The sequence below is a fragment of the Rattus norvegicus genome, chromosome 6 (assembly GCF_021556685.1).
Source record: "Rattus norvegicus strain SHRSP/BbbUtx chromosome 6, alternate assembly SHRSP_T2T, whole genome shotgun sequence".
Lineage (NCBI taxonomy): Eukaryota > Metazoa > Chordata > Mammalia > Rodentia > Muridae > Rattus > Rattus norvegicus.
Genome location: NC_141539.1, coordinates 111,499,825 through 111,527,206, shown reverse-complemented (window position 1 = coordinate 111,527,206; position 27,382 = coordinate 111,499,825). Strand labels below are relative to the sequence as shown.

At 46.4% G+C, this 27,382-nt stretch overlaps 1 protein-coding gene and 2 long non-coding RNA genes across 4 annotated transcripts in view; 2 read left to right on the top strand and 1 right to left on the bottom strand.

Annotated features, from left to right (window-relative positions):
* Flvcr2 (FLVCR choline and putative heme transporter 2) overlaps positions 1–18,939 on the bottom strand; it is a 63,778-nt gene extending 44,839 nt beyond the window's left edge. The window contains 1 exon segment of the mRNA NM_199109.3: positions 17,925–18,939. Coding sequence (NP_954540.3) covers positions 17,925–18,644 — 720 coding nt within the window. The 5' untranslated portion in view covers positions 18,645–18,939.
* LOC120103579 (uncharacterized) lies at positions 978–7,052 on the top strand. The gene is made up of 3 exons (XR_015623236.1): positions 978–1,089; positions 3,622–3,708; positions 6,903–7,052. It is a non-coding gene; the product is annotated as an uncharacterized LOC120103579 (long non-coding RNA).
* The window catches only part of LOC108351275 (uncharacterized), a 40,376-nt gene continuing 30,815 nt past the window's right edge, over positions 17,822–27,382 (top strand). The window contains exon 1 of one of the 2 annotated variants that reach the window (XR_015623235.1): positions 17,822–18,420. This is a non-coding gene — a long non-coding RNA (uncharacterized LOC108351275). The remainder of the gene's footprint in view (positions 18,421–27,382) is intronic. The other variant, XR_015623234.1, reaches the window with a different exon arrangement.

Sequence of the window (27,382 nt, the reverse complement as noted above, 5' to 3'; positions counted from 1 at the left end):
CCTCCTGCCTCAGCTTCCCTGCAGCCAGGGTTACAGACGTGAACCACAGTGCCTGGCGTGTCTGTCTAAATGCTTCATAAGCTTGCTAACTTTGCTCTCCTCTGACTCATCCTGAAGTTCTCTGTGGTGGTCAGGGATTGGGCTTCGTTGAGCAGATGTCCCTGAGCAGAGTACTCCTCAGACTCCTGGCAGCACTGCTGAGCTGTACCTCCCAGCTCCACTGACATTTGCCTTCCCTCTCGAGGTGAACTCTGGTGGAAGCCAACAGAAACAACACACCATCATAATGCTCTGACATTTCTGTATGATCTTCACAAGTCAGTAAGGAAGTAAAACCCGACCCACCCCTACCCATCCCCCCTCTGCAAACAGTTGGCCTGCTGTCATCTCTGCCGGTTTGGCCAGGCTGCATCTTGAACTGTGTGTAGACAGAAGCTGAGGTCAGAAAGCTGGGCCACTAGGACCTGTAGCATCATGTAGTGACTCACCAAAGAGAAGGGGGAGGGGCTCGCTCCACAGGACCAAGGAAAGAAAGATGCTCACCTAAGTTTTAGAAATGGCACTGAGCAAGAAGATGGGAGGCTGAGGTTAAAGAGGAGGGACTGGCAGTTTTCATCTTGACCTCATGGTTCCTTATCCCTCCTGAAGGGATACATTCCTTCGTTCCCTCCTTCCTACATTCCACCCTGTGCTGACTGGTGAGGGTGGATCAGGCAGTTAAGTCTAGGGAAGGGCATCTGCTGGAAGCCATTTCTGGAAACAGATCAGGAATCAGGCAACAGAAAGAAGATGTGTGCACCTGAGAAGTCGGGTAGCCTCCCTTCAGAGGAATCTTGGGTTTATGCAGCCTGTCATATGACACGGGGGTGACCCAGTATCTGTGCCAGTGCAGAGACTCCCAAGTTACATCACAAAGAGTTCTTGTACCACAGTCAGGGAAAATGACACTTCATTCTTGAACCTTGGCTCTCAGCTTCTGAAGCTCTGGAGGACATTGGGATACTGCAAAGGAGTTTTTTTAGGATGACTCCGCCCCCTTCTGATCTAGCTCTTGGCCTCTCTGCTCATTAAGAATCAACTCTAAGCCAGGTAGTGGTAATGAACACCTTTAATCCCAGGATTTGGGGAGCAGAGGCAGGTGGATCTCTGAGTTGGAGGACAAGCTGGTCTACGGAGTGAGTTTCATGACAGCCAGGGCAACATAGAGAGATCCTGTCTGGGAAAAAGAAAACCAATTCTAGAAACTGGAGTTAAGAGCACTTGCCGTTCTTGCAGATGACCTGGCTTCCCTGTACCCACGTCAGGAAGCTCACAACCATCTGACTCAAGCTCCAAGGGATCCAATTCCTCTTCTGAAGCCCACAAGCACTTGAGTGCACGCGCGCGTGCACTAGTGTGCGTACACACACACACACACACACACACACACACACACACACTCTTTTTTCTTTCTTTTCTTTTTTTCAGAGCTGGGGACCGAACCCAGGGCCTTGTGCTTGCTAGGCAAGCACTCTACCACTGAGCTAAATCCCCAACCCCAACACACACACACACTTTTTTTTTTAAATTTATTTATTTAATGTATGTGAGTACACTGTAGCTGTCTTCAGTCACACCAGAAGAGGGCATCAGATCCCATTACAGATGGTTGTGAGCCACCATGTGGTTGCTGGGATTTGAACTCAGGACCTCTGGAAGAACAGTCAGTGCTCTTAACCACTGAGCCATCTCTCCAGCCCACACACACACACTTTTAAAAAATTTTTTCCCTTAGTGCCTATCCTGGAATCTTGTCCTCCACCAACCCCAGGTTCATCTACGTCAGGACACTAGAGCAATGAGTTGAATAAAGATCTTCATCCTTTAGCCTTTTAGTGGTGGGGATTGAACCTAGGACCTCATGCATACTAAGTATGTATCGCTGAGCTGCCTGGGTCTCTCTCTCTGGTACGTCCTAGCTAAAAAAATGCCAGCTAGCTACTTATTCTTCCCAGAGCATCTCGTTTAACTCTCCTCCACTGGCCAGTGTTGTCTCCGGTTTATAAAAGAATCTGAGACTCACGACAGTTGTGGGCCTGGCTGCAGGGTAGATGGCTACCTAAGGACAGTGTCCAATGTAAACAGTCACGATGAAATGGCTCCTTCTAGTGAAAGAGAGCTGAGTCATGCGGGGACGGAGGAGAGGCGAGAATAGAGTTCACTAAATAACCTGCTTAGGAGACATTAAGTCACACAGTAAGTCATACAAAGTAGAATTTAAGGAAGGGCGCGTTTTGCATCCAAACACCTCAAGGATAGGTAGTATACTAACCAGGCCTCTCAGAGATAAGAACGTTAGGACTGCTAGGATAGGGCCTCTCCCAATGTTTGTCCGACAGCATTGACCAGCCTTTAGGCTTCATTCCCATAACAAAAGAGGCAACCCCGACCCACAACACACCATTAGTAGTGTGTATTATCTACCCTACACTTAGACTAGCCTAAGTGTCTGGCCTCAAACCCAGAGCTCCTCCTGCCTCTGCCTTCTGAGTGCTGGGATTAAAAGCATGAGCCACCACCGCCCTGTGCCTATTATCTCTCAGGGAAGCTTAAGAAGGCTGCACCGAGTGACATCATCATCAATACCCGGTCTGTCATTCAGCCCCAGGTTCTCTTCTTAAGAAATGCACAACTCAGCCAGGACAGCAAAAATCACCCAGAGTCAAAACTCTTGTGCTCAGACCAATGCTGGCGTACTTAAAAATAAGTCTGATTACCATCTCTGCTGTGTAACTCTCCTACCCTCCTGGGTGGCCAGACTCACAGTCTCCTGTCTCTGTTTAAATTGTGCAAAGTGTAACCTGAGGCCCGGACCTAAAAGAGGTTTGAGGATGACAAGCATATATAAAATACATAAGTCTGCCGTCCACATAAGCTAGTAAAATTTTCTGTTCGAGGCTGGCATTTGTACATTAGCCAAAACTAGCCACATGCTATTGAAGACTTTCCCCTTATCAATCTCTCGCTGGGAAGGCATATTAATTCTCTAACAGAAGAGAAAACAGCTCAGGAACGCTCATTTTTTTCCTCTGTAAACTAAGTTCCCTTAAGAGTTAAAACTACTAGGACAGCCAGGACTACACAGAGAAATCCTATCTCAAAAACAAACAAACAAACAAACAAACAAACAGAGCTAAAACTATCCCGGTTTATCTAGAGTCCCCTTAATGGGCATTTGTCACCACCCTGTGTACCAAACACTCTTTTGACTAATAGAAAATTCTTTGGAATGCATTGGCTTAGCATATCATTACAGTCCATCAACCCTAAAACTAAGAATGTGGACAGATTACATTTGAAGCGGCCTGATTTTACTGTAAACAGCCTTCCCGATGTCTGTCCCATCAGTCCGTTTGGTAACTACATTGATTTATGGTAGTCTTGTTCTTTGGCTATGAAAACTCATATAAACGCGTCACAGTGGGAGATATTGTTCAGGGCCACCTGGATCTGTGTCCTTGGGTCATGGTCAGTCCTAGTTGGGTGAGAATAAGTGACTTCTTGTTCCCTTTGCTGTGCATGGACACCTCCAGTGACTTGAGCCTCCAAGGCACACTAACTCCTCATCCCCATTTCTTTCAGGAAATCAAGGAAGTAAATCATGTACCCGAAGGCAAGCACTGTTAGGCCTAAAGCCCTGCTCCTCCTGTCAGTGAGGTCTGGCCCTTGGTGAGTTGTCCACTTGCCGGTAAGGGGGAAGGAGGAGGGACCGAACACAGTAGGGCAGTTCATAAAGCCCCAGGAAGCAAAGGTCAGTAGTGCAAAGAGCGGGACTGCGACCCATAGGTCAGTAGTCCAGGGTGTGGAGGCTATGGCTCCTACCTCCACTGAGTAAGATTTCTTCAAAATTCAATTTAAGTGAAAAGAAAAAGAAAAAAGGAGGTAGATGGGCTTCGGGTTGGTCCATAAAGACAACGGTAAAAGGGACTGAAAGCCTGGAATCTGAACGCTACCTCTATTGTGTGAAGACCTGATATTCTAAATTACATACTACTGTGTCCTTTTAAACGTGAGTCACTTGGCTTGTCAAACCTGTGGCCAGCCATTACACCGCCTCCATTCATCCGAAACCATGCTAAAGGTGAAGGGAGATTAATTACCCCCTTAATGAAATAATGTTGGAACCAGACCCCCTCATTGCAGCCACTAGTCCAGTGGTTCTCAACTTGTGGGTTGTGACCTTCTTGGGCGGTTGTGATCCCTTTCACAGGGGTCACATGCCACCTATCCTGCATATCAGATACTTAAATTATGATTCACAACAATAGCAAAATTACAGTTATGAATTAGCAATGAAATAATTTTATGATTGGGGCGTCACCAGACATGAGGAATTGTATTAAAGGGTCTCAGTGTTAGGAAGGTTGAGAACTATGGCTCTAGTCTATTGGATCTGCCTGCCATGCGGCCTGCCTGCTTTCGAGGCCTAACTCAGAGAAGTCTAACTTCTCCTTTTTCTTCTTTTCTGTCTCTTTTTCTTTCCCATACCAAACAAGGCCTGAGCATGCTTTGTCTGGAGCTCTGGGTCTCCATATGACTCCTCAGACCTTCTCCTCTGACCCTTCCGACCTCATGCTTGCCAGCCTCCATTGCAAAAGACAGGTCGGACGGCTCTTCCTCTTCTCCATCTCCCTGTCCCGAGAAGCTGCTAAAGATATACATCTTGGGGTTGGGGATTTAGCTCAGTGGTAGAGCGCTTGCCTAGCAAGTGCAAGGTCCTGGGTTTGGTCCCCAGCTCCGAAAAAAAAAAAAAGATATACATCTTGTTTGTTCTTAAAATGAAACAAAACCTCCAAAACTAATAAAACTGCCTCCAAGCTTCTTTCTTAGTCCATTCCTAAATTATTTTATTAATAAGAGCCTATAAAAAAAAAAAAAAAAGAGCCGGCATAGTGGTGCCTGCCTTTAATACCAGCATTCCAGAGGTAGAGGTGAGTGGATCTTTATGAGTTTGAGGCCAGCCTCGTCTAGAGAGAATTCCAGGACAGCCAGACTACACAGAGAGACCCTGTCTCATGAAAATAGAAATATAAAAATATAACCCACAAAACCACCCCTAATTTCCCCCAGAAAGGGTTCCAGTTGGAAGAGAGTGAGTATGGATAGGTTTCCCTTGGTGAAGCCAGTTACACATGCAGTCTAAATATTTAACACTTCAGGTGAGGGCCTTGCGCAATGACACAATACTTCCCTAGCAGACACAAGGCCCTGAATTCCATCTCCGACACCAATAGGGGGGGAAAGTAGTTTAACTCTTTCGAGTATGTGGACCAGTTCCAGCTAAGCATTGGGTTTATTGTGCAAAAGTTCACATGATCCGACTCATCTTCTCAAACCGAAACAAGACCATTACACGCTGCTTCCCTCACTTCCCCTTCCTCCAGCTCTGTAGCAACCACCATCCTGGTTTTGTTTAATGTGACTAATTTATATACCTGTAGCATAATATGAATTTTAATTACATCTATGTTATTTAACCTTTGTTCCAGTTCTTGGCTCAGAGCTCCAAGATTCCCTGGAATGCTCTGAATGACAGAAGTGTCTTTTTTTAATTCTTAAGAGTCCCTCTGGGCTGGAGAGATGGCTCAGAGGTTAAGAGCACCGACTGCTCTTCTAGAGGTCCTGAGTTCAAATCCCAGCAACCACATGGTGGCTCACAACCACCCGTAATGGAATCCGATGCCCTCTTCTGGTGTGTCTGAAGACAGCTACAATGTACTCATACACAAAATAAATAAATCTTTAAAAAAAAAAAAAGAGTCCCTTCACAAAAGACCTGAGTTATGCTAATGAAGTAACAGGTCAAGACTCCTTGGTCAGTGCTTGGGGGTGTAATTACCTTTACTTATAAAGCAGTTACTGGGGGTTGGGGATTTAGCTCAGTGGTAGAGCGCTTGCCTAGGAAGCGCAAGGCCCTGGGTTCGGTCCCCAGCTCCGAAAAAAAGAAAAAAAATAAATAAAGCAGTTACTGGAAAATGGGAACTACCTGTTTCATCTTCTATAACTCCAGGGGGGAACCCTGGAGACTGAGCTGGATTGAAAACTCTAGACTCTAGAGACAGAATTCTAAAGTCTAGAATGTTGAATCACAGAGAGTGTGCAGGCTGGGAACACACAGGGGGCTGGGACGTTGGCCTACAAGGACCAGGAGTAACTCCACACAGTCTCTTTTCCCATGCCAAACATCTAACATTTCCTATACTGCATCCTTCAAAAGCTGGCAAATTTTAAGTCAGGTAGTCTCATCTGTCTGTGAGCTTTAAACCTCCAGCGCTAATCTGGTTGGTGAGGGTATGGGTGGTCCCTGTGTTATGGTTTGAGTATGCTCGGCCCAGGGAGTGGTACTATTTGAAGGTGTAGCCTTGTTGAAGTAGATGTGTCACTGTGGGTGTGAGCTTAAGACCCTCACCTTAGCTGCCTGGAAGCCAGTCTTCCACTAGCAGCCTTCAGATGAAGATGTAGAACTCTCAACTCTGCCTGCACCATGCCTGCCTGGATGCTACCATGTTCCTGCCTTGATACTGGACTGAACCTCTGAACCTGTAAGCCAGCCCCAATTAAATGTCGTCTTTTATAAGACTTGCCTTGGTCATGATGTCTGTTCACAGCAGTAAAACCCTAACTAAGACACCGTGGAAGTCCTTCACTACACAAGTGTAGGGTTGGGCAGACTTGTGTGACTGAAGTCTTGCAGAGTCTGCGAAGTCCAGTTTGCTTTTAGTGACTTGAACCCTTTGATACCCGGCTTTTCATGTCTAGCTTCCCCTGTTCTGAGAACCACTACTAGAAGTCCTCAGCGGGACTGCAGACTCCAGTTAACTTTGCCACAGCTAACACCTCTTGTTCTTAACATTGCTTTTCAGGAACTTGGTAATGCCAGCCAGTTGAAAACATTGACCCTTCACTTTGGATTGTGCAAGTTGCCCACGAGTGACCTTTGGAGCACTTAAACCCCATCCTCAAAGCACACTACTCTTCCTCATTAAAAGACTTTGACTTCCTTGTTAATAATCTCTCCATCCCAGGGCAGATAGGATGGCTCAGTAGATAGATAAGGTTGCTTGCCAAGGAGCCTGAGAAGCTTGAGTTCAATGCCTAGAACTCACGTGGTGGGAACTGACTTCTAAAAGTTGTCCTCTGACATCCACGTGGGTATGTACTACATTTTGTGTGTTTAGACACAGAGAATGGGGGAGGGGGAGGGAGAGGGAAGGAGGAAAAAGGAGGGAGAGGGAGGGAGAGTGAGTTTAAAAGACAGGGCTGAAGATTTGGCTCGGCAGTTAAGAGCTCTTGGTGCACTTGCAGAGAACCCACATTTGGTTCCCAGCACCTACATGGCAGCTCATAACTGCCTATAATTGCACTTCTGGGGGATCCAATGTCCTCATCTGCCCTTGCACATATAAAGGTATTGCACATATTCTAAAAAACAAAACAGCAACAACAAAAAACTTTCAATCATATGTGAGGACTTGTGAATTTTCTTCAGAATTTCATCTGTCTTTCTGTCAAAGCCATTCTGTCCCCATGGCCACGGCTGCGTTTTAAAACCCTGGCCCTGTCACTGTTCTCTGTGCGATTACTCCAGCTACTTTTGGACTCTCTGAACTTCCCTATGAATTTTAGGACGAGTTCTCTGACTTTTGCAAAACAGATCACTGGGATTGGAGAGAGATTGCCTAGAACCTTCTGAGCACAGGAAGCAGTAGCCATCTCAACATCATAAAGTTTGCCAATGGACAGACACAGAGGCACTTTCTGTTTTTGTATCTTCTTTGATTTCTTTCAGCAACAGTTTATACTTCTCAGAGTATCCGTTTTTTCACTTCCTTGGCTTGTTCCTAAGTTGGTGGCCGTTGTCCTTGTTCACTATTTTTAACTGAATTGCTTTCCTAAGTTTCTTGCTGGATTGTTCATTGTTATGTATCAAATGCTATTGTGTTTGAAAGCAGGTTGCAACTGCAGCAAATTCAGTGTGCAGTTTGCAAGCAAAGGATCCAGAATAGGAACACAAAGCCCTGACCTTTGCTACCTTTTGAACACTGCTTTTTCTTGGTTGCTTCTTAGTTTCTGTAGCTCTCTGACAGATTTGAAAAAGGTCACATAAAGAAGTTACTTCAGCGAGTTCCTGGTTGTTTATTTAATGTCTCTGCAGGGAAGCAAGGACCTAGAACCACCTGTGGACTTCACTCTTCACTGCCTCTCTTATTCTGAAAACAGTGTGGTTTCAAGGAGATGGGTATGGAGCCAAAAGAGCAGTGAATGCTGGAAGTAACCAGGACAGGAAACACAGGACAGGACAGAATATGAAGGGAGCAGGGGCTCAGGACCTGAAGACAGAGTTGATTCCATGCAATTAACAGATACTGCAGCAAGGTCTAGAATGAACCCAAGTCAGGGTGGTGGCCAGTGAGGCCACCTGCCCCTCTTCCAGCAGCAGGAGAAATGTCCAAGAGTCGGGGTTAGGAGCATCCGCAATGGATGTGCTTCACGTTCTGTCAGAGCATCCCCTGACTCTCCACTCCTGAATCTCAAGGGAGTTAGAATTAAGAGTCCTACTCAGAAGCCTAACCTGTCCCCTCAGCCTCAGGGGACTCAAGCTCGCACTCCTTCTAACTAGACACCAGACACAGTAGAGAGCAAACATAAGTCAGCCCCGATAAGGTTGGCTGCGTGCCGGCATCTCCCTCCTGCTTCCTTCTGCTCTGAAAAGTGGTCCAGCCCTCCCCAAACATGGCCATGCAGCTGAGTAGAAAGACAGATGCCCTGTGCAGGCATTCTTGACCAATTCTCTAGGGAGGGCCCAGAGATATGCATGTCCCTTCTGCACAGCTGACTTTGTCCTTCTAACAAAAGCTCAGGATGGCTAATGTCATAGGGGAGCCAGCTGAACACAGAGAAACCTTTTTTTTTTTTTTTTTTTTTTTTTGAGCTGGGGACCGAACCCAGGGCCTTACGCTTGCTAGGCAAGCGCTCTACCACTGAGCTAAATCCCCAACCCACAGAGAAACTTTTAGACTGAAAACGACAAAACATTGCTTATGCTATCTCCAGGCCCTCCCTAGAGAGTTGATCAAGGACATCTTCACAGGGCATCTGTCTTTCTACCCAGCCACATGGCCATGTTTGGGAAGGCCACTTGGCCTTCAGAGCAGAAGAAAGCAGAACTGGAATTCAATTCTATGCCACTGTCTTCCAAAATCTCAGACTAGCAATTTTACCTAACCCATGGTTTTAAAATAGAAATTTAGAGAGCTGAGGAAAGGCCAGTCCAACTATATATTAGGATCCAGTCTTAAAAACCAAACCCTAACAGCCAAAATAAATAAGTAAAAGAAAGTAAGTAAGTAAATAAATATGAACACCAACATACCTCACCAAAAATAGGATCTTTGAATTAGTTACTAAGCCTTTACAAACGAATCTCAGAGATGGCAGCTCAAGGTTAAGAGCACAGGCTGCTCCTCCAGAGGAACCGGGTTCAATTCTGACACCCACATAGCAGTCCACAACTGGCTACAACTCCAGTTCCAGGGGATTCCTTCTGGCGGCCTTGGGCACCAGGCATGATGTGCTGCACAGACATACATGCAGGCAAAGCACTCATGCAGATGACATTTTCATCAAAGAAAATAAAAATAAAACCAACTTCATAAGCCAGACAGTAAAAACCCATGAATATGACATTTTCAAAGAAAAAAAAATAAAACCAACTTCGTAAGCCGGACAATGAAAACCCATGAATATGACACCATTTCCAAGACGAGGCAAATTCAAACACAAAATGGTACCAAGTATCGAGCTTCCCAGGGGCTGGAGTGAAGAAGGGAAGAAGAATCACTGTTAGTGATGACGTATGTAGGGGCTGACAGGTGACCTAGTAAATGAAGTTGATTCCTCTGAACTTATTAGTCCTTCATTGGATAAACTTGTTACATTTGTTTCATCGTGACTTACACCAAACCAACCAAACAAGAAAACACATGTCAAGCTAGATGTGGCAACCTATGCTTGTAAGGTTAGGCAGGAGGACAACTGCAGTTCAAGTCTAACCTGGGTTACAGGACAAGATCCTGTTTCAACTCCCACAATCCTCCTCTCAAAATTTTCGTGTGGGAAGCTGTACTTATAAATTCTCTTTTACTAAGAAAGGAAGGAAGAAAGGAAGGAAGGAAGGAAGGAAGGAAGGAAGGAAGGAAGGAAGACAGGTTTACCGGCATCAGGTTGTATATTTTGTAGCAACAATTGGCCTTTCTGCTGCTGGGACCACGTCCCATTCCAATAACTACCATTGTAGCTTTGAATCACTCACAGGTCTGATGTGGCTGGCCCATCAGAAAGAGTCATCACCATCAGGTCTGAACAGCTCCCCCTGCCCCACCCCCACCTCTCCTGGTCTTCTAAAGCATTTCAGGGGAGTGGGAAGGGACCAGAAGGCAGTCAGGTGTGGGAGCACATGGTAGCCATTGCAAGGACAACCGACAGATAATCAGAGGCCTCCATCTCAGACCCTGGCCAGTCTCTGAGCTCAGGAGATCCGAGACGGGAAAGAGCTCAGAGTTACGTGATAAGCCGGGATCTCCTGACCTGCAGCTTCACCATACCTGAGTAAGTCAAGATTTTGCTGACCTCGCCTTAGAACTCTGGTTCCTGAGTCATTCATCCTCAGCCTCCTTCAGCTTTTCTGGTAACAGCACAGGCTCAGCCAGTCAAGCAAGCACAGCTTCCTTGGGGCTGAAGTCGCCTCGGAGAGCCCATCTTTATCAGTCACAGTGTCTCCCATAAATGTACACCTGAATGTCCTGCTCGCTGTGAGGCATGGCCATTCGGAACTTATGGGAAACACATGTGGAAGTGCGTAAATTTCCAAAGACTTGACAAGGAAGAGGGTGTAAAGGTGAGGCAATGTAGCTCAATGAGTTGGATCCCCAGCACCACAGAGGGGCCGGGGAGGAGGGAGAAGCATAAACATCACACTAGTAATTGTGTTAGATTGACAACATGCTTGAATAGTATTTGGCATGAGGAGTGCTAAGCAAAATCTAGCACTAAAACCAATACTCTCTTTTGCCATTTACATTTTTAGCATGGCGTCCAGAAAATTTTGTTCTGTGTGAGCTAGCCTGCCCAAGCTCCGATGTTACAGCTCTGTGAACCAGAGTTATTTTAGATAACCAGGACTTCTGCTGGATTCGAACTGTGAAAGTGTTGTGTTTTCCCTACCTCTAAAAGCAAACTGCTTTCTGGTGACCCTGGGTTGCAGGGCCCCGAGTTCTCTTTGTGTGTACTGCAGGCCAGCTCCCCTCATCTAGGGTTGAGGCCGACCTGGAAGATCTCTTCTGACTTCTATCGTCTATCCTATCCTGGGTCACCCAGCTCTCAGACTCTACTACAAGGATTCCTTTTGAATGAAAAACCAGAAATAAAAAAGGAAGATACGATGGCTTCTAGGCATGGTGGAGGTAAGAGTTTAGTGTAGATACAAGGGACAGCATAGCCAGAGGCAGAGACATCTGGAGCAGTCTAGAGAGAACATAACCCTGAGCCAGGCCATGAATGGAGAAGGGAGAACCGGGAGACCAAGAAGCCTGTCGGGTAATGGGGGAAGGGCAGCCCAGCCCCTGGGTTGGAGAGTTCAGGGTCGGGGAGCAGCTTTGTCAGTTTAGCCTTACAACAGGTAGGGACTGAGGCAGGCTGGAAGAACCTGGCAGCCAGGTCCCCTTTGATATGTTAAATGCGCACTTGAGTTAGCCTTTTGTCTAAATTTGAGATCTAACACCTTCGAGGTCTTCTACAGTAACAATGTGTCTCTATCATTCAAAACCACTCTGCAGAAGACTTTCCCTTGAAACAGTGCTTGCTCAAAAAGAGCCCAGCTTTTACCACCTGACTCCCGCAGATCTGAATCCACCACACACACAAAAAGACAAGAGCCTCACTTTCAGTCTTAAATCGCCTGTCTTCCCTGCTCCCAGGAAATCTCACCCTTCCAGCTTCTTTCTTTCAGACCATAGCCCTCTTCCCTGGCAAGTTCTTGTGCTAAATTAAAAGAGGTAGGGTAACTTTAATCCCAGAACTTGAGAGACAGAGCCAGGTGGATTTCTGTAGGTTCAAGGCCAGTTGTGGCTACCTATTGAGTTCCAGGTAAGGCAAGGCTGTACAGCGAGACCTTAAACAAATAAACAGCTGTCAAAAGTCTTTGAGACACTGTACTGTCTGATCTTGTGTGTCAACCTGACACTAGCTAGAGTCATCAGAGGGGAAAGACCCTCCCTTGAGGAAATGCCTCCATGAGATCCAGCTGTAAGGCATTTCTCAATTAGTGATTAATGCCGAACGGCCCAGCCCATAGTAGGCGGTGCCATTCCTGGGCAGATGGTCATGGGTTCTAAAAGAAAGCAGGCTGAGCAAGCCATGGGAAGCAAGCCAGTAAGCAGCACCCTCTACGGTCTCTGTATCAGCCTCCGGGTTCCAGCTTGCTTGAACTCCTGTTCTGACGTCCTCCAATGATGGACTACAGTGAGCTGGAAGTGTAAGCTGCAAAAACCCTTTCCTCCCCAACTTGTTTTTTAGTCATGGTGTTTTCTTCACAGCAATAGAAACACTGAACAAAATTAGAACCTCAGATTCCCACTTTTCCCTCTGTGTGTGCGTGTGCGTGCTCGAGCGCGCACGCGCATGCATTCATGCAGGATCAAACCTGCGGCCTAGAAACATGCTAGTCAAATACTCTGTATGTGCCCCAGTCCTTGATTTTGATTTGTTTGTTTGTTTGTTTGACTTGATTTTTAGTTTTCAATTTTCAAAACAGGGTTTCTCTGTGTGGCCTTGGCTGTCCCAGAACTTGCTCTGTGGATGGGATTGTCTTCGAACTGCTGCTGTGATCTGCTGCCTCTGCCTCCCAAGTGCTGTGACTAATTTATGCACTATCACTGCCCTGCACTTGATTATTATTTCTTTAAAGATGTATTTATTCATTATATATAAGTGCACTGTCGCTGTCTTCAGACACACCAGAGGAGGGCATCAGATCTCATTACAGATGGTTGTGAGCCACCATGTGGTTGCTGGGATTTGAGCTCAGGACCTCTGGAAGAGCAGTCAGTGCTCTTAACCACTGAGCCATCTCTCCAGCCCTATTATTTAAAACAAAAGCAAAAGCAAAAAAAAAAAAAAAACAAAAAACAAAACATTGGATTTCCCCCAGTCAGTGTTGACTTACTGACATTTGGACTTCAGAGTTACAGCTGACTCAACTCTCCCGTTAACCACTCAACTGCTACAAGAATGGGTTAAGCTCACTCTTTTTCTGTTCCTCTCCTTCCTTCACCTGTTACCACAGGGACAATCCTACCTACCTCACAAGAGTTGCTGAAAAGATTAAACTAAAAAAAAAAAAATGGATGAAAAAATACTTCACACATTTTAGGTGTTTTATGGACATTACCTTCTTTCCCCTTTCCCGTAGCCAGCAGCCAGGAAAATGCTAAAAATGTCAAAGAGAACTAAAAATAAATCTATGCTATGATCTGTTGTGTTATTTCTGAGTCTAGGAATTTGGTATGCCTTTTAAACTCTGGTAGAGGAAGTCTGAGAAGGGCAGACAATGGTTTCATGGCCTTTACCTAGAGTCTAGCAAAGATGAGGTGTTCAGTTAAAGTCTGTTAAGTGCCCGAGAGCTAAATTCAACAGAAGTGGGGGTGGGGAGTGCACAAGCATTTTACAGAATGGAATAGAGAGGCCAGGGTTCCTACTGTGTGAAAGAAACAGGAAAGTTGTCAGGATCAAAGTAGCCATTTGTGTCAACTTTAACAAAGCAAGAACAACAAGTAAACTATTGCAATGTGGGGGGCCTGCTTGTAATTCCAGCACTAGGGAGGCAGAAGTGGGAGGATCTCAGTTCGAAGCCAACCTAGTCTACTTAGCCAGGTCCAAGCCAGCCAGAGCTCACTAAGAATCTGTCTCAAACAAAGGTCAATAAAGGGGTTGTGAATGGAAACTGTTGATCTCATGGAAATTGATCACAAGAGGTTCTGTTAGACCCTACAGAGGTCACTGCACTTATGTGCTGCTGGGAATCAAACCCAGGATCTTGCACGGGCTAAACACGCACTCTACCACTGTGTTACATCCTCAGCACCAGTGTGGCATCACAGAAAAAACATTTCATGAGAATATCTGCCCAGCATCCATCATTCAGACTCAGATACACACCACTATTGATGTTAATCATTGTCCAAAGACTGTTGATTCAAATTTTCTGATGTAGTCCTTTCCATTTGTGTCTTTTAAAACTCCCCCTTGGGCCAAAACGAGGGTGGATAGAGGCACCTGCCAACAAGCCTGAGGTCCTGAGTTCGATCCCCAGGACCCCCATGCTAGAAAGAATGCAAATTGTCCCCTGACCTCCATACATGGCACATGCTCATACTTCTACACACAAAATAAAACGTCATTTTAAAGCCCTCCCTAGCCTCTGTTCGTATGTGTGGATAGATTATCATGACATACATATTACCATTTTAGTATTTTTCTATTCACAAATATCAGTATTCTTTGGAAAATTTCTTTTTCTTTGATTGTGCTTTCCAACCACCATTTTGAAAATGATGTAGCCTTTGAGGCAATTTACACTGGCAAGGCCACAGCGAAGATTGCAAGCCATGAAGAATTAAGTTTGCAGAATGTTTGTGTGATGGGTTGGCCTGATGCTGCTTGTATTCTAATGCTAATATTATCTCACGATCTGATTGCCTCGGAGAGGAGAGAGTCCTCTGTAGAGCCAAGTGATACTATTTGACATTGCACCCAAGCTATTTCTGATGCTGACAGCCAATAGCTAGGCAGAAGAGATTTAGGATTCCCGGGCCTGGGGGCTCAGAAGAGAGCCATGAGGAGGGGAAGAAGGTGAGGGAAGAGAGAGAAGCCACCATGGGTTAGGTGAGTCATGAAAACATGACTCTGAGGACTGGTCAGTTGGAATTAAGAGAGGCCCGGATAAAACATAATAAGTAATATGGGGCTATCAGCGGAAAGAAGAGTCTAATAGCATAGAGGGTAGACATCTGCCCAGCTCTTGTGCTGTTTAAGGCATTTCCTAAATATAAAGGTTGTGTGTGTGTCTTTTATCCAGGAACTGAATGGTCAAAGGCAGGATAGAAACCCCGGGTCAGGATCTTCATGTGGATCTAGGAGACCCGACTCAGGTTGGCAGGGTTGGTGGTAAGCTTGGCAGAAGATACCCTTACCCACTGAACCATCTCACCAGCCCCAGGGTATTTTTAAATGTAAATTTCTCAGTATTTCCTGACCTTGTTGGGGGAGTCAACAAAGAATGGGAAATGAATAACTATTCCTCTTAAATTTTAACAACATATCTAGTATTATGTCCTTCAGAGGTGTGGGTCAAGGGGTTACGTTTTGCCTTAGGAGTAATAACAAAATCGATCGGGGTGGTGGCAGTGGTGCATGCCTTACTCCCTGCACTGGGAAGCAGAGGCAGGCAGATCTCTGAGTTCAAGGCCAGCCTGGTCTACAGAACACGTTCCAGGATAGCCAGGGCTACACAGAGAAACTCTGTCTCAAAAACAAACTATTTGGATAGCCCCAGGTAAACAGGACATCATCTAACTATGGTGGGACTGGATTCTACCACCTTCTATGAATGTTGTTTCGCTAACAGAATGAAGGGTGTCTCTGGAAGATAGATTCTTCATCCCCCAGCCTTAGACCCAATAAAGGACAAGTTTGTCTTCCAGGCTAGAGACATTAAAACACACAGCTCTATTACCTTAAGAATTTAGGATTGACAAATGCAATTTGCATATTTATTTAAATATATTTGAGACAAAGTCACAAGCAGCCTTGAACTTACTATGTACCCTAAGATGACCTTGCACTCCTGATCTTCCTGTGTCTCCCTCCAAGTGCTAGGATTGTAGGCATGCACCCCTAAAACCCAGTTCAATATCTATCTCTTTCTAAAGTCTCTGTTTAAATGTTTATTGCTATAACTTGTATGTACATCTAAGTGCTGATGCCCTAGGAGAGCAGATGCATCAGATCCCCTTGTACTGGAGTTACAAGTAGCTGTGAGTCATCCAACAGGGGTACAGGGAATCTAACTCAGGTCCTCTGCAAGAATAGTAGGTGTTCTTAACTGCTGAGCTGTCTCTCTAGCCCTCAATGTCTATTTGTAATTTGTCCTTAACAAAACATCTATCTAGTTTCATCTACAGAGTTTGGTTTTGGTTCTTTTTATTCAAGACAGAATTTCTCTGTGTCACTTTGGCTGTCCTGAAACTCACTCTGTAGACCAGGCTGGCCTCTAACTCACAAAGATCCACCTGCCTCTGCCTCTCAAGTGCTGGGATTAAAGACATGTGCCATCATGCCTGACTCATCTCCAGACTTAAGTCAATTCAGTTTTCAAAATAACAAAACTCGGGCTGGAGAGATGGCTCAGTGGTTAGGACCACTGACTGCTCTTCCAGAGGTCCTGAGTTCAATCCCCAGCAACCACATGGTGGCTCACAACCATCTGGAATGGGATCTGGTGCCCTTTTCTTGTGTATCTGAAGTCAGGGATGGTATACTCATATACATTAAATAAAATAAAAAATCTTAAAAAAAAATAAACAAGGGGTTGGGGATTTAGCTCAGTGGTAGAGCGCTTGCCTAGCAAGCGCAAGGCCCTGGGTTCGGTCCCCAGCTCCGAAAGAAAGAAAAAAAAAAAACTCACAAGAAGAAATTACATAAATAGTTTTATGGCTCCAACAGGCCTGGAACTCACTACATCCTCCAACAGAGACTTGCAAACCACACTGAGCAGGTAAAAATTTTCTTTCTTTTTCTTTCTTTCTTTCTTTCTTTCTTTCTTCCTTCCTTCCTTCCTTTCTTTCTTTCTTTTAACTTAAGAGAAAAAGAAATCTGCCTTTAGAGAAGTTTTAGAAACGTTCATGTTACACACACTTTCTAAATTAAATGCACTGGCAAGAAAGACAACACAGGCTCATGAGAGCTAAGGACGACCAGTGGCCTGTCAGCATCAGCTTGGACAACAGGCACTTGGAAGAAATGAATCTGAGGGCCCAGGCTCCGTTTAAAGAAGCGCCCATAAACATTTGCTTTGCCTTAAATACATAGAGAAAGCAATCAGACTCATAACATGCCCAAGCTTCTAGAGCAGAACCACACTAAGATCATAAGAATGTGGGACTGCTTGCCCCAGAAGGAAAAGAGAAAGACAGGAGATGCTTAGCCCGGAAGGAAGCCTCCTTGGAAGTTCACAGTGAGGTTTCTACTCTCTCCTGCTGGACTTGGCTATAAACCCCAGAGAGGAAGTCTAGCACAAAGCCTGGTCCCTGGAAAAGGTAAGGACAGCCCAGTCCACAGTTCTGTGCAGAGTTTGCAGAGTTTCTTGAGTTCTAGCAAATCTGTATGGTCCAGCTAAAACCATCTGATAACTATCAAGGACACCTAAATAGCCACCTGGCAGTCAAAGACTGCTACCAGAGAAAGACCAGCATTCCTAAAGGTGAAAGTGGTGTGCTGATAAATGCTGGAGAGAGACCCATCAAAGACAATCATGCTTTGGAAGTATACTTTCTACTGGCTCAGAGAAGCTGGGGATGAAAGAAAAAGTCCTTTGTTTGTGACCCCCATTAATCTTACCATGTCACTGACAGTCACAATCACCCAACTACACTATCAGTCTACACCCAACCACAAAGCCACCCAAGAGTCATAAAGGCTGTGAACCAGAAAACTGCAGCTTCTCACATAGTGGGTCAAGTCAGGTACCCTCTAACATACTCAGCCCTATCAGGGTGAGATGCTCTCTCTTTGGAATAGCCATCCACACACACACACACCCTTCTACTCACCTGATTGCCAAACACAGCCATGGAGCAGGCTGTTGAGACCTCATTAGCCCCGAACCAGACGGAAGCAATTCGTGAGGGCATGCCCAGGATGAAGACCTGTGCCACAGAGCAGATGACCTGACCCACCATTGTGACCGGGAAGAGGTGAGGCTCTAGGCTGCCTAGCTTTACCCAGGCTCCCAGGCAATTGAGAGCCGAGCCGGTGATAGCGATGGTTCGAAGACCAAACTTCTCCAGCATCCAGGCCACCGGCAGGAGCAGAGGGATGTAGGTCAGCATGTAGCACATGGACAGCCAGTCGATGGCAAACGCGCTGACACCGTAGAAGTTCATGAAGATGTTATTGATCGAGCCATACTGGATCCACTGGAAGGCGTTGCACAAGGAGTAGCAACTGAACACCAGGACCACGGCCCAACGACGCTTGCTCACCTTGATCACGCTGTCTTCTTTAACTAATTCATTAGGATGGGTCAAACCACTGGGTTGAGCCAAGGTACTGGGGTGTGCTGAACTGCTGGGATGGACAGAGACGCTGGGGTCGATGGAGACGCTGGGGTGTCCCGAAACACTAGGATGGATGGAGACACTGGGGTGGCCTGAGACGCTGGGGTGGATGGAGACGCTGGGCTGGGTGGAGTAGCTGGTGTCCGCCTGGAATTCGGACTCTGGCACAGGTCTGTCATTGCTCTCCTCCTGGTTGAGACTTTCATTCACCATGACCACAGCGAGCTCCTGAACCCCAGGCACGTACTGACTCCTACAGTCTTATGGGTCAGCAGCCTTTTAAAGCCTGTCCCCCTAGAGCTGAGGAAACACTTGTCCCGGAGCGCACCTCTGTTGGCGGAGAAATTGAGATCTCAGCTTCCTACACTTCGCTTTCCCAAACTATCTCACTGGTCCTTGGGATCCTTTGTTTCCCTCCTCTCAAACTGTTGTCCCCCAAGTCGGCCACAGACGCCTTGTCACGCGCTCCAGGCTGTCCCGATGAAGCGTTGACTGTCCTGGAAAAAGTTTCGTTCCTGAACTGCGATCTGCGGCAGGGCGAGCTCGGTTTGCTCCGGGGCAGGCTGGGGCCTCGCCCCCTTGGGCGCACGTGACCGCCCCGCCCCCCGGCCTGCCCGCCCCCCCACGCCCTTCAACCCCTCCCACCCAGGATCCCCTGCCTTGAGCTGGGCTCGCAGGGCACCGCTCTTGTTTCGCCATAGGTTCGGGTACATTCTTCTCCGACGTCCCCGGTGCCATGGAAACCGCCCGGTTAGCCCCCACCCCTACACTTGCCCTAAATTCATTTGTCCCCCCACTCCCAGAGGACTTCGCTGAATGATTCCCCACGTCCTTCCGAGGTCAGAGTCTTCTCCGAGCCAGCGCGTGTGCACCGGGGCCCGGAGTCCCCAAAAAATGCTCGGGAAGGGGGATTCGAGACTGATCCCTGACTTTCTCCCACTTGCCTGGGCTCCCCGCCAGTGGCTAAACTTTCCAGGTGACAGTTCCGCGTACCCGGTGAAAGGAAAGCTTGCTTTTCTCAGAGACCTTCCCGCCGAAAAAGTCTTATTTTGGTGAACTCGCATATGAACTTGTTTAGTCTCTGACGGGTCCCTGAGGCCTCCCACTAGGGAACTCCGTGAGCCAAGCACAGCCTGTGGAACCAAGTCTCTGCACTGGCTCTGGGAGTGGTAGGTATTACAACGTGATTCTGGCAGCCTCGTAGCTCTCCGCTGCCACCTGCTGATCCCCTGAGAGTCACCTCTTAGCAACCTGAAAGCAAAAAAATGCGGACTTGCGCTGGTCCCCACACCCCCATGGGTCCACAGTGATAAAGAACCTAAAATTTAGGTTGAATTCCGGTTTAGTGACTTAGGCCTGTAACTATAGGTCACTGAACACCGTTTCCGAGCCCCAGTTTCTTTTGCAAAGTGTAGATGGTGAAATAATGGCCCTTAGAAAAATCCCTGGCTGAGAATTCGTTCAGCAAATGTTGCCTATCCTGACAAAAGGCTAGCATGGGATAAAGGTGCTTAATGCTTTACCTCCTGATTCTATGATGTAGTTACTAGTGCTTGCCCTGTGTATGCATCTGTTATGTGTGTATGTGTATGGTGTATGTGCACGCACCCAACGCTTTGAAAACATGAGCTAAGCTCTCAGCCTTCTGGCTCCGTTTTATAGACAAGAAAACAAGCCTTTTAGAACTCAGCTAACTAAGGCCGTACTTCCCATCATTCAAGGTACCATACAACCAAACAAGAGCTGTGTAAGCCACAGCCTGGGTGGCTTCTGGAAACCTGGTGGTGGTTTTGTTTTGCTTCGTTTTTATTTGTTCGCTTGGTTTGTTTGTTTTGAGACAGGTTTGCTCAGGATAACCTTGAACTCCACGTCCTCTTGCTCCTAAATGTTGGGTTTACAGGTGTAGATCACCATGCCTGCCCCCTGCCCCTAAGCTTGTTTAAAGGGAAGATTCCCAGAACTCCAGGCCCAGCCCAGACCTCCTGGATTAGAAGCTGCATTTTAACAGAATCTCCAGACGATTTGTGTGTGTTCACCACGTTGAATCTTGAGGGACACTGCTTCCTTGTCTTCCCCAACCGCTGTTTTTTAAAACTCTGCAGTGCTGTTTACAACTTGAATTTGCACATCAGAATCAAGAATGGGTGGTGGCACAGAGAGATGGTTCAGGGTTTAAGGGGTTCAGGGTTTGCTGCTTTCTCAGAAGTTCTGGGTTCAGTTTCCGGCACTCACACTGAGTGGCTCACAACCATCTGTAACTCCAGCATGAGGGACTCCTTCTGGCCTCAGGCACCTGCTGACATGTGAGCACATATCATGAACATAAATGTAAATAATAATAATGATGATAATAGTAATAATAATCTTTTAAAAAGTAGAATCAGAGTGGATGGTGTCATGGGGCATCCACCAGACAAGCAAGCTCAGACACAGGTTTAAGCTACAGAAAGTCTGTATTAGCTAGCTGGAGGCTACACTGGGTTTTTGGGATCCCAGTGTAGCACCAAGACTTTCTCAGGGCAAAAGCCATTTTCTGAGTTGGCACATCTTAATTAGCAAGAACAGTTAGCCAGAAGCACAACTACAGAAGCCAAAAAGCAAGGTTAGTATATTTAGAGACTTCCAGAACTGTGGATTGGGTCTTTGCTTTCATTTTGGCAGATGGCACTATGTTCTGAATGTCATGGCCTGAATGGTTGACCCCAAATCATTGCATCTAAGGATAGCTGGAAGCCATCTAAGGCCCAATCCTAGCACATGTGCCTCAGGGGAGATTTACTTCTGGTTCCCAGCAGAGAAGACCAGTTTTTCTAAACTCTTCTGGGTGAGTAGAATGCTTTTCGGGAGCATGTATTTTCTGGTAGGAATTTCAGAGGCTTTTTATGGGATATTTGCAGAGAGAGCTCAGACCCATTGAAGAGTTCCCATTTTCATTCAGTACCCCATGATCTCCCAGTCCTTCTCTTTTCTTTTCTTTTCTTTTCTTTTCTTTTTTTTTTTTTTTTTTTTGAGCTGGGGACCAAACCCAAGGCCTTGTGCTTGCTAGGCAAGTGCTCTACCATTGAGCTAAATCTCCAACCCCTCTCCCAGTCCTTCTCATGTTCTCCTCCTCCAGGGAGTACAGAACATCTACTTTCTTAAAGACCTTCTGAATCCTTCCCCTAGGTGGCCATGCTCCCTTCCCAAACTCTGAGACTACATTTGGTTTTTGTTGTTGTTAGTGTTTTTAGACAGGGTCTTATGTAGCCCACGTTGGCCTCCAACTCTTTATGCCCTCAGCCTTCACCTCCCAAGCGCTGGGATTGCAAAGTGTGGGCCACTACACCTGCCTTATCTAGTGTTGGGGATCCAAGCCAGGGTCTGTGCATGGTGAGCAGGTGCTGTGTCCACCGAGTCACATGGCCAGCCCTACAGTATATTCTCTGACAGATAGGGAAACTGAGGCTGTGTGTGTGCTCAAGTTCATGCATCTGGGCATGTTTATGTGTGTGTGTGTGTGCAGGAGTGTAGTGTGTGTGTGTGTGTGTGTGTGTGTGTGTGTGTGTGTGACTTGTTCTTCAGACTTCCATAATTAGGATCAGAACAAACAACCACAAGACATAGCCCTGCTCCCCATGGCTCTTCCCCTACACTCAGGGCAGAACTGTGGTCTAGTGGCAAATTCCAGGGTCTAATTTAAGATTCAAGGAAGATTTGAGCTTCTTTTTGTTGTGGGATGGGAGTGAGTTTAGTTTGTTGTGAGCTCTGGCTCTACTTAGATTAGAAATTCTGTTCTTCTTTGGGATCTTGGTAAAGGGATGTAATTTCTGAACATCTGTCAACTGAGTGTTAAACATGCCTGACTTAGGCATGGTGGCATGCGCCCTTAATCCCAGCACTTGGGAGGTAGAGGCAGGCAGATCTCTTAGTCTGAGGCCAGCCTGGTCTACAGAGGGAGTTGCGGGACAGCCGGGGCTACACAGGGAAATCCTATCTCAAAAGGCAGACAAAAAAAAAGTATCTGGGCAGTCATCAGAGGGGTGAATATTTCTGGTTGCCTTTTACCAGGGTGCAGGCAGCCCTATTCATACTAGGTGGATGTTACATAGAGAGGTTCTTTATTCCTTATTCATCCATCATAAAGACACGTATTGAGTAGCTTCCTATATGTCCTCTTTACTTATGTGTCCCCATCTACAGGTGTCTGCGGGCACACCATGAAGAAAATGGGCCTACACATCTTAGGGAGTTCTTTCTGATAGAGGAGGGTTTTGGTGTAGGGTTGGGCCCTATCCCCAGAGAATGAATTCATTCCCTCTTCCTCTCCCTCTCCCTCTCCCTCCTCCTCTCCCTCTCCCTCTCCCTCCTCCTCTCCCTCTCCCTCTCCCTCCTCCTCTCCCTCTCCCTCTCCCTCTCCCTCTCCCTCTCCCTCTCCCTCCTCTCGCTCCTCCCTCCCTCCCTCTCCCTCTCCTTCTCCCTCCCCCCTATCTCTGACGAGAACTCAGTTTTACAGTCCCACTGTATGATAATAGGAAAGTTTGCCTCCTAGTGGTTAAGAACAGCTTGACACTTAAATTGAAGTGAAAAAAATGTCCACCCCTCCCACCAGTTAAACAAGGGCTGCAGGTATGGGAGACAAGGAGTTTGATGAGGGTGTGAGAAGGCTTTATCTCCAACTAGACGAGTAGATCGAGGCCCCAGGATATTCTGCTATTGCTTCAAATTCGTAATGCTGTTCTCGAGTCATTTATGAGTAACTGGGATGTGTTACACTGCCTGCTCACCAACGGTCTGTTAGTTTTATCTCCCCGCACATTCTAGCTAAGAACTCATGTCCACTTTTGTCTACTCTGCACCATTTAGTGAGATGAGCTATACTGCACATGTGCTCAATTCGAGTCTACAGACTCAGCATGGGAGTTCAGAAAATTGGGGACAAAGTATTTAACATATCAGGGAGATTTAAAAACAGTTTATCAGAATTGTTCAAAGGGGAGATCTGGAGCTGGAGAGATGGTTAGCGGTTAATAAGAACCGGGCTCACACCTGCTCCCCAGTGCTACTCAGACTGGGCAGCTCAGAAGCCTCCGACTCCCGGGGATCTGATGCTCTCATCTAGCTTCTGTGGGCACTAGACACATAAGTGGTCCACAGACAGACAGACATACACACAGGCAAAATATGCGGACATAAAAAAATAGAAATTAAGATAAAACAAAAATTTTAAAAAGAAAAAAGAATTTTTTTGTGTAGAGATCTTGGGCCTACTTCTAGAAAATTGGCAGGAGTTTGACATTGGGCCAGGAAGGGGAAGTAGGCTCAAGAGATCATCTTGCTAAGTCCCTGAGTACCATGGGACTTGGTTTATTGCCACGTTCAACTCCTCTGCCTTTGTTCTAAGAACTGACCCTATCTTTGCATGTGCCTAAATGGTAAAAAGCAGACTGGAGAAAAATCTGTGTCAGCCTGGGCACTGGCTGGAGCCTTGTTATAATGTGGTCTAATTGTATTTCTTCTTTTCAATCCTTACACCCTCCCTTGAAACCCTCTTTGGCTGACTGAGTTGGCTTGGTCATTTGGTCAACAAATTGAGGAGAGTGGGAATAGGAAGCAAGCGTGTGTGTGTGTGTGTGTGTGTGTGTGTGTGTGTGTGTGTGTAAGAGGAGGATGGGGCACATAGAGTTAAACTATTTTGCATAACCCAGAAAAGATCAGGAAGTATCCATATACCCATGTGACTTAGAGCTTGGTGGTGCATACCAAAAGAATCGTGAGGTTAAGTTGCCTCAGGACAGCCAGGAAGAGGGCTAAACAACTGATGTTTTTGATGTGAGTGTTGCATTCCTTAGAACACGAAGAACTTTCACTTTAGAAAAATAAAATGCCCACCAACGAACATAAAGTTGAGCCATGTCTGGGGAAGTGGCTGTGTTGGAAAAGGGTTTGCTGGGTGAACATGAGAATGTCAATCTTTTTGTTCATTTTTTGTTTTTTGTTTTTTGTTTGCTTATTTATTTACTTATTTACTTATTTACTTATTTACTTATTTACTTATTTACTTATTTACTTATTTATTTATTTATTTATTTATTTATTTTGAGACGGTATCTCTGTGTAGCCCTGGCTGTCCCTCTGTAGACCAGGCTAGCCTCAAACTCACAGAGATCTACCTGCCTCTGCCTCTGCCTTTGCCTCTCAAGTGCTGGGACAAAAGGTGTGCGGCATCACTGCTGTCGAGGATGTGAATTCGGATCACCAAAAGCTGGGCATGAGGAGTGTTGAAGGTGGAGACAGGAGTATTCCTGGGGCTTGGCAGTTAGCTGGTCTTCAGGTTCAGTGAGAGACCCTGTCTCAAAGAATAAGGAAGAGAGTCATTGAGGAAAACGCCCAACATCAATCTCTGACCTTCACACACACACACACACACACACACACACACACACACACACACTCACACACCTATGCACATATTATTCATACACACAAACATGTTCATACACATAGATCACATAAATAAACAGGTCAGGTCGAAGCAACTTTAATAGAGCTATTTCTCAAAAACCCTTAGGTGACACTTAGGGTGCGGTCAGCTCTGGGTTTGACAATGTGAGTGCTAAGATGGATGCTTGACACTCCTAACCCTGGGCCTCGGTGGAGGAAAATGCCTGCTCAGCTAGGCTGTATTTATCCAAAGACGCGTCAGGCCGCCTTGGCAACACTGGCTGTGGAGTCAGAGGCTCTGTTACCTACCGCCTATTGCTCGCTCCTGAATCTTGTTTAGCTCGGTTCAGACCTTTTTGTGTCTACTGTCTTTCACACTTATAACTTCTTTAGCGTTTTATCTCTTGCACTTACAACTCAGTAAGTTTCCCTTTCCTCCATCTCCTGAACCATGCCAAGGTCCACATGTCCAGGATCCTGCAGGCGAATAGCTGTGCCATACCCATAGAAGCCCAGTGCCTGAGAACTGCCCAGAACTCTCCTCCAATCACGGTCAAGGCTCCCTTGCCGATCTCCTCCTCTTCTTTCCCACTGCCGCCATCTTAGTTCGGCCTCTCAGCCTCTCTCACTGTTCTTTCTTTGAGCTTACCAGCAGACCACTTGATGGGATTTTTTAGACGTTTCAGGTCACTCCGCAGCCTCAAAATTTCCAGTGGCCATTTGCAGCATCCCTCAGCCTACCACACAAAGCCTCTGTGACATCCTTTAGGACACCTTGCCCACCATTGCCCGCTCCCCTCTTTATCGTAAGATGTGTAGAACCACCTGTAGCTCCCACCAGCATTATGGATCCAGCATGCCTTGCACACACCATCTTCAGGGCAGGGCAAGAGTTGCCCTGTGAGGAAGCAACTCCATACCCTGCTGTGATTTAGAGGGTTTGACCCACCCTACATGTGCACCTTCATGGTAAGCCCTGTCCCATTCTCTCATTGACTTCAAGTCATGTGTGAGTCCTTCAAGTTCCCGGGTCACATCCTCTTCATTTTCAAACTCCGCTCCATGTCCATCCCCCATGAGGACGAGGGACTGACTTCTTGCCTAGTTTCTTAGAGGAGTCCCACCTCAGGTAACCTCAAAGTTTAAGGTGGGTTAAATGAATAAAAAGTGAAAATGTTTCTTCAAGAAATAAGACTAAAACACACAAGGCAGCGTACGGAGGTTTTGTTTTGCTTTGTTTTGTTTTGTATAATCTGTAGAAAGCCAAAAGCTGTGGGGCCTTCTTTGCATAACAGAATAGGGAAAACCATATTCAGGGAGCTTTGCTGATGGCCAGGACAATAGTAAGAAGGTGTGTGGGGTAACAAAGCAGAGAGGTGCTGACTGGGTAAAGCTCTGTGGTATTGGGGCCCATTGTGTTGGAGAGAATATAGACAGAATGGTCAGGTTCTGCTCTGATGTTTATGGGGTTGAAACCTAAGCTGGGAAAACTGAGAGCTGTTCATTCATTCATTCATTCATTCATTCATTCATTCATTCATTCCTAACCTCCCACAAGTCAGACCCTGGGTATAGAGAAAAGAAACTTAACAAAAATGGGGTTCTTGCCCTCCAAGTAGCCACACAGTCGTGGTGGGACAGATTGTCTCAGGGTGCCATGGTGAATGCAATGGGAGAGGGCCATGCTGAGTCACAGACTAGTAAAACTAGGCCTCAGGAAGTGTCTTAGAGACGCTTGATAGGGTTCTGACAACTAAGACATAAGCCTTGGTAGTAGGTGTTGAGGATTCATAATGCAAAACAGATGTGGTTCCTCCCTGCCTTCCCAGAGCTTGTAGTCATGGTGATAGGGTAGCTGCCAATCAAGTACACCTGTATGCACAGGCATGGGGGCGGGGTTGGGGGGATAGGGTAAAAGATCTGAGGAACATACCTAATGGTTTGTAAAGATGAGCTAGAGATCTTGATTGGAATTTGAGTCAACAAAATTGAGAAAGTCAGGGTAGTCAGAGAAGACAAATGAGCAAGGACCCTGAACTGGGAAAGAGAGCTTGTTTTGTTTTGTGTTTTGAAATTGAGCCTAACTGGCATAGCTGGAGGAGAGGGAAGGGAAGAGAGAGAGGTGGGTGGAAAGGAGGAGATGAGAAGAGAGACAGGAAGAGGAAAGGGAGAGAGAAGGGAGGGAGGAAGAAGGGAGGAAGGGAGGAAGGGAAGAAGGAAGGGAGGAAGGGAAGGAGGGAGAGGGAGAGGGAGAGGGAGAGGGAGAGGGAGAGGGAGAGGGAGAGGGAGAGGGAGAGGGAGAGGGAGAGGGAGAGGGAGAGGGAGAGGGAGAGGGAGAGGGAGGAGAAGCTGGATCCTAAGAGCACAAAGAAGGCACCAGCAAGTTTAAGTAGATGATGGTGTCAGTTCTAATGCTGGGAGAGGTGACTCTGATTGCTATGGAGAGAATCCAGCCTTGTTGAGGACACAGAGACGTCATAGGAGGATGCCCAGGTGAGAATGAGATTCATGAACTGAACAGAGCTGGCAGG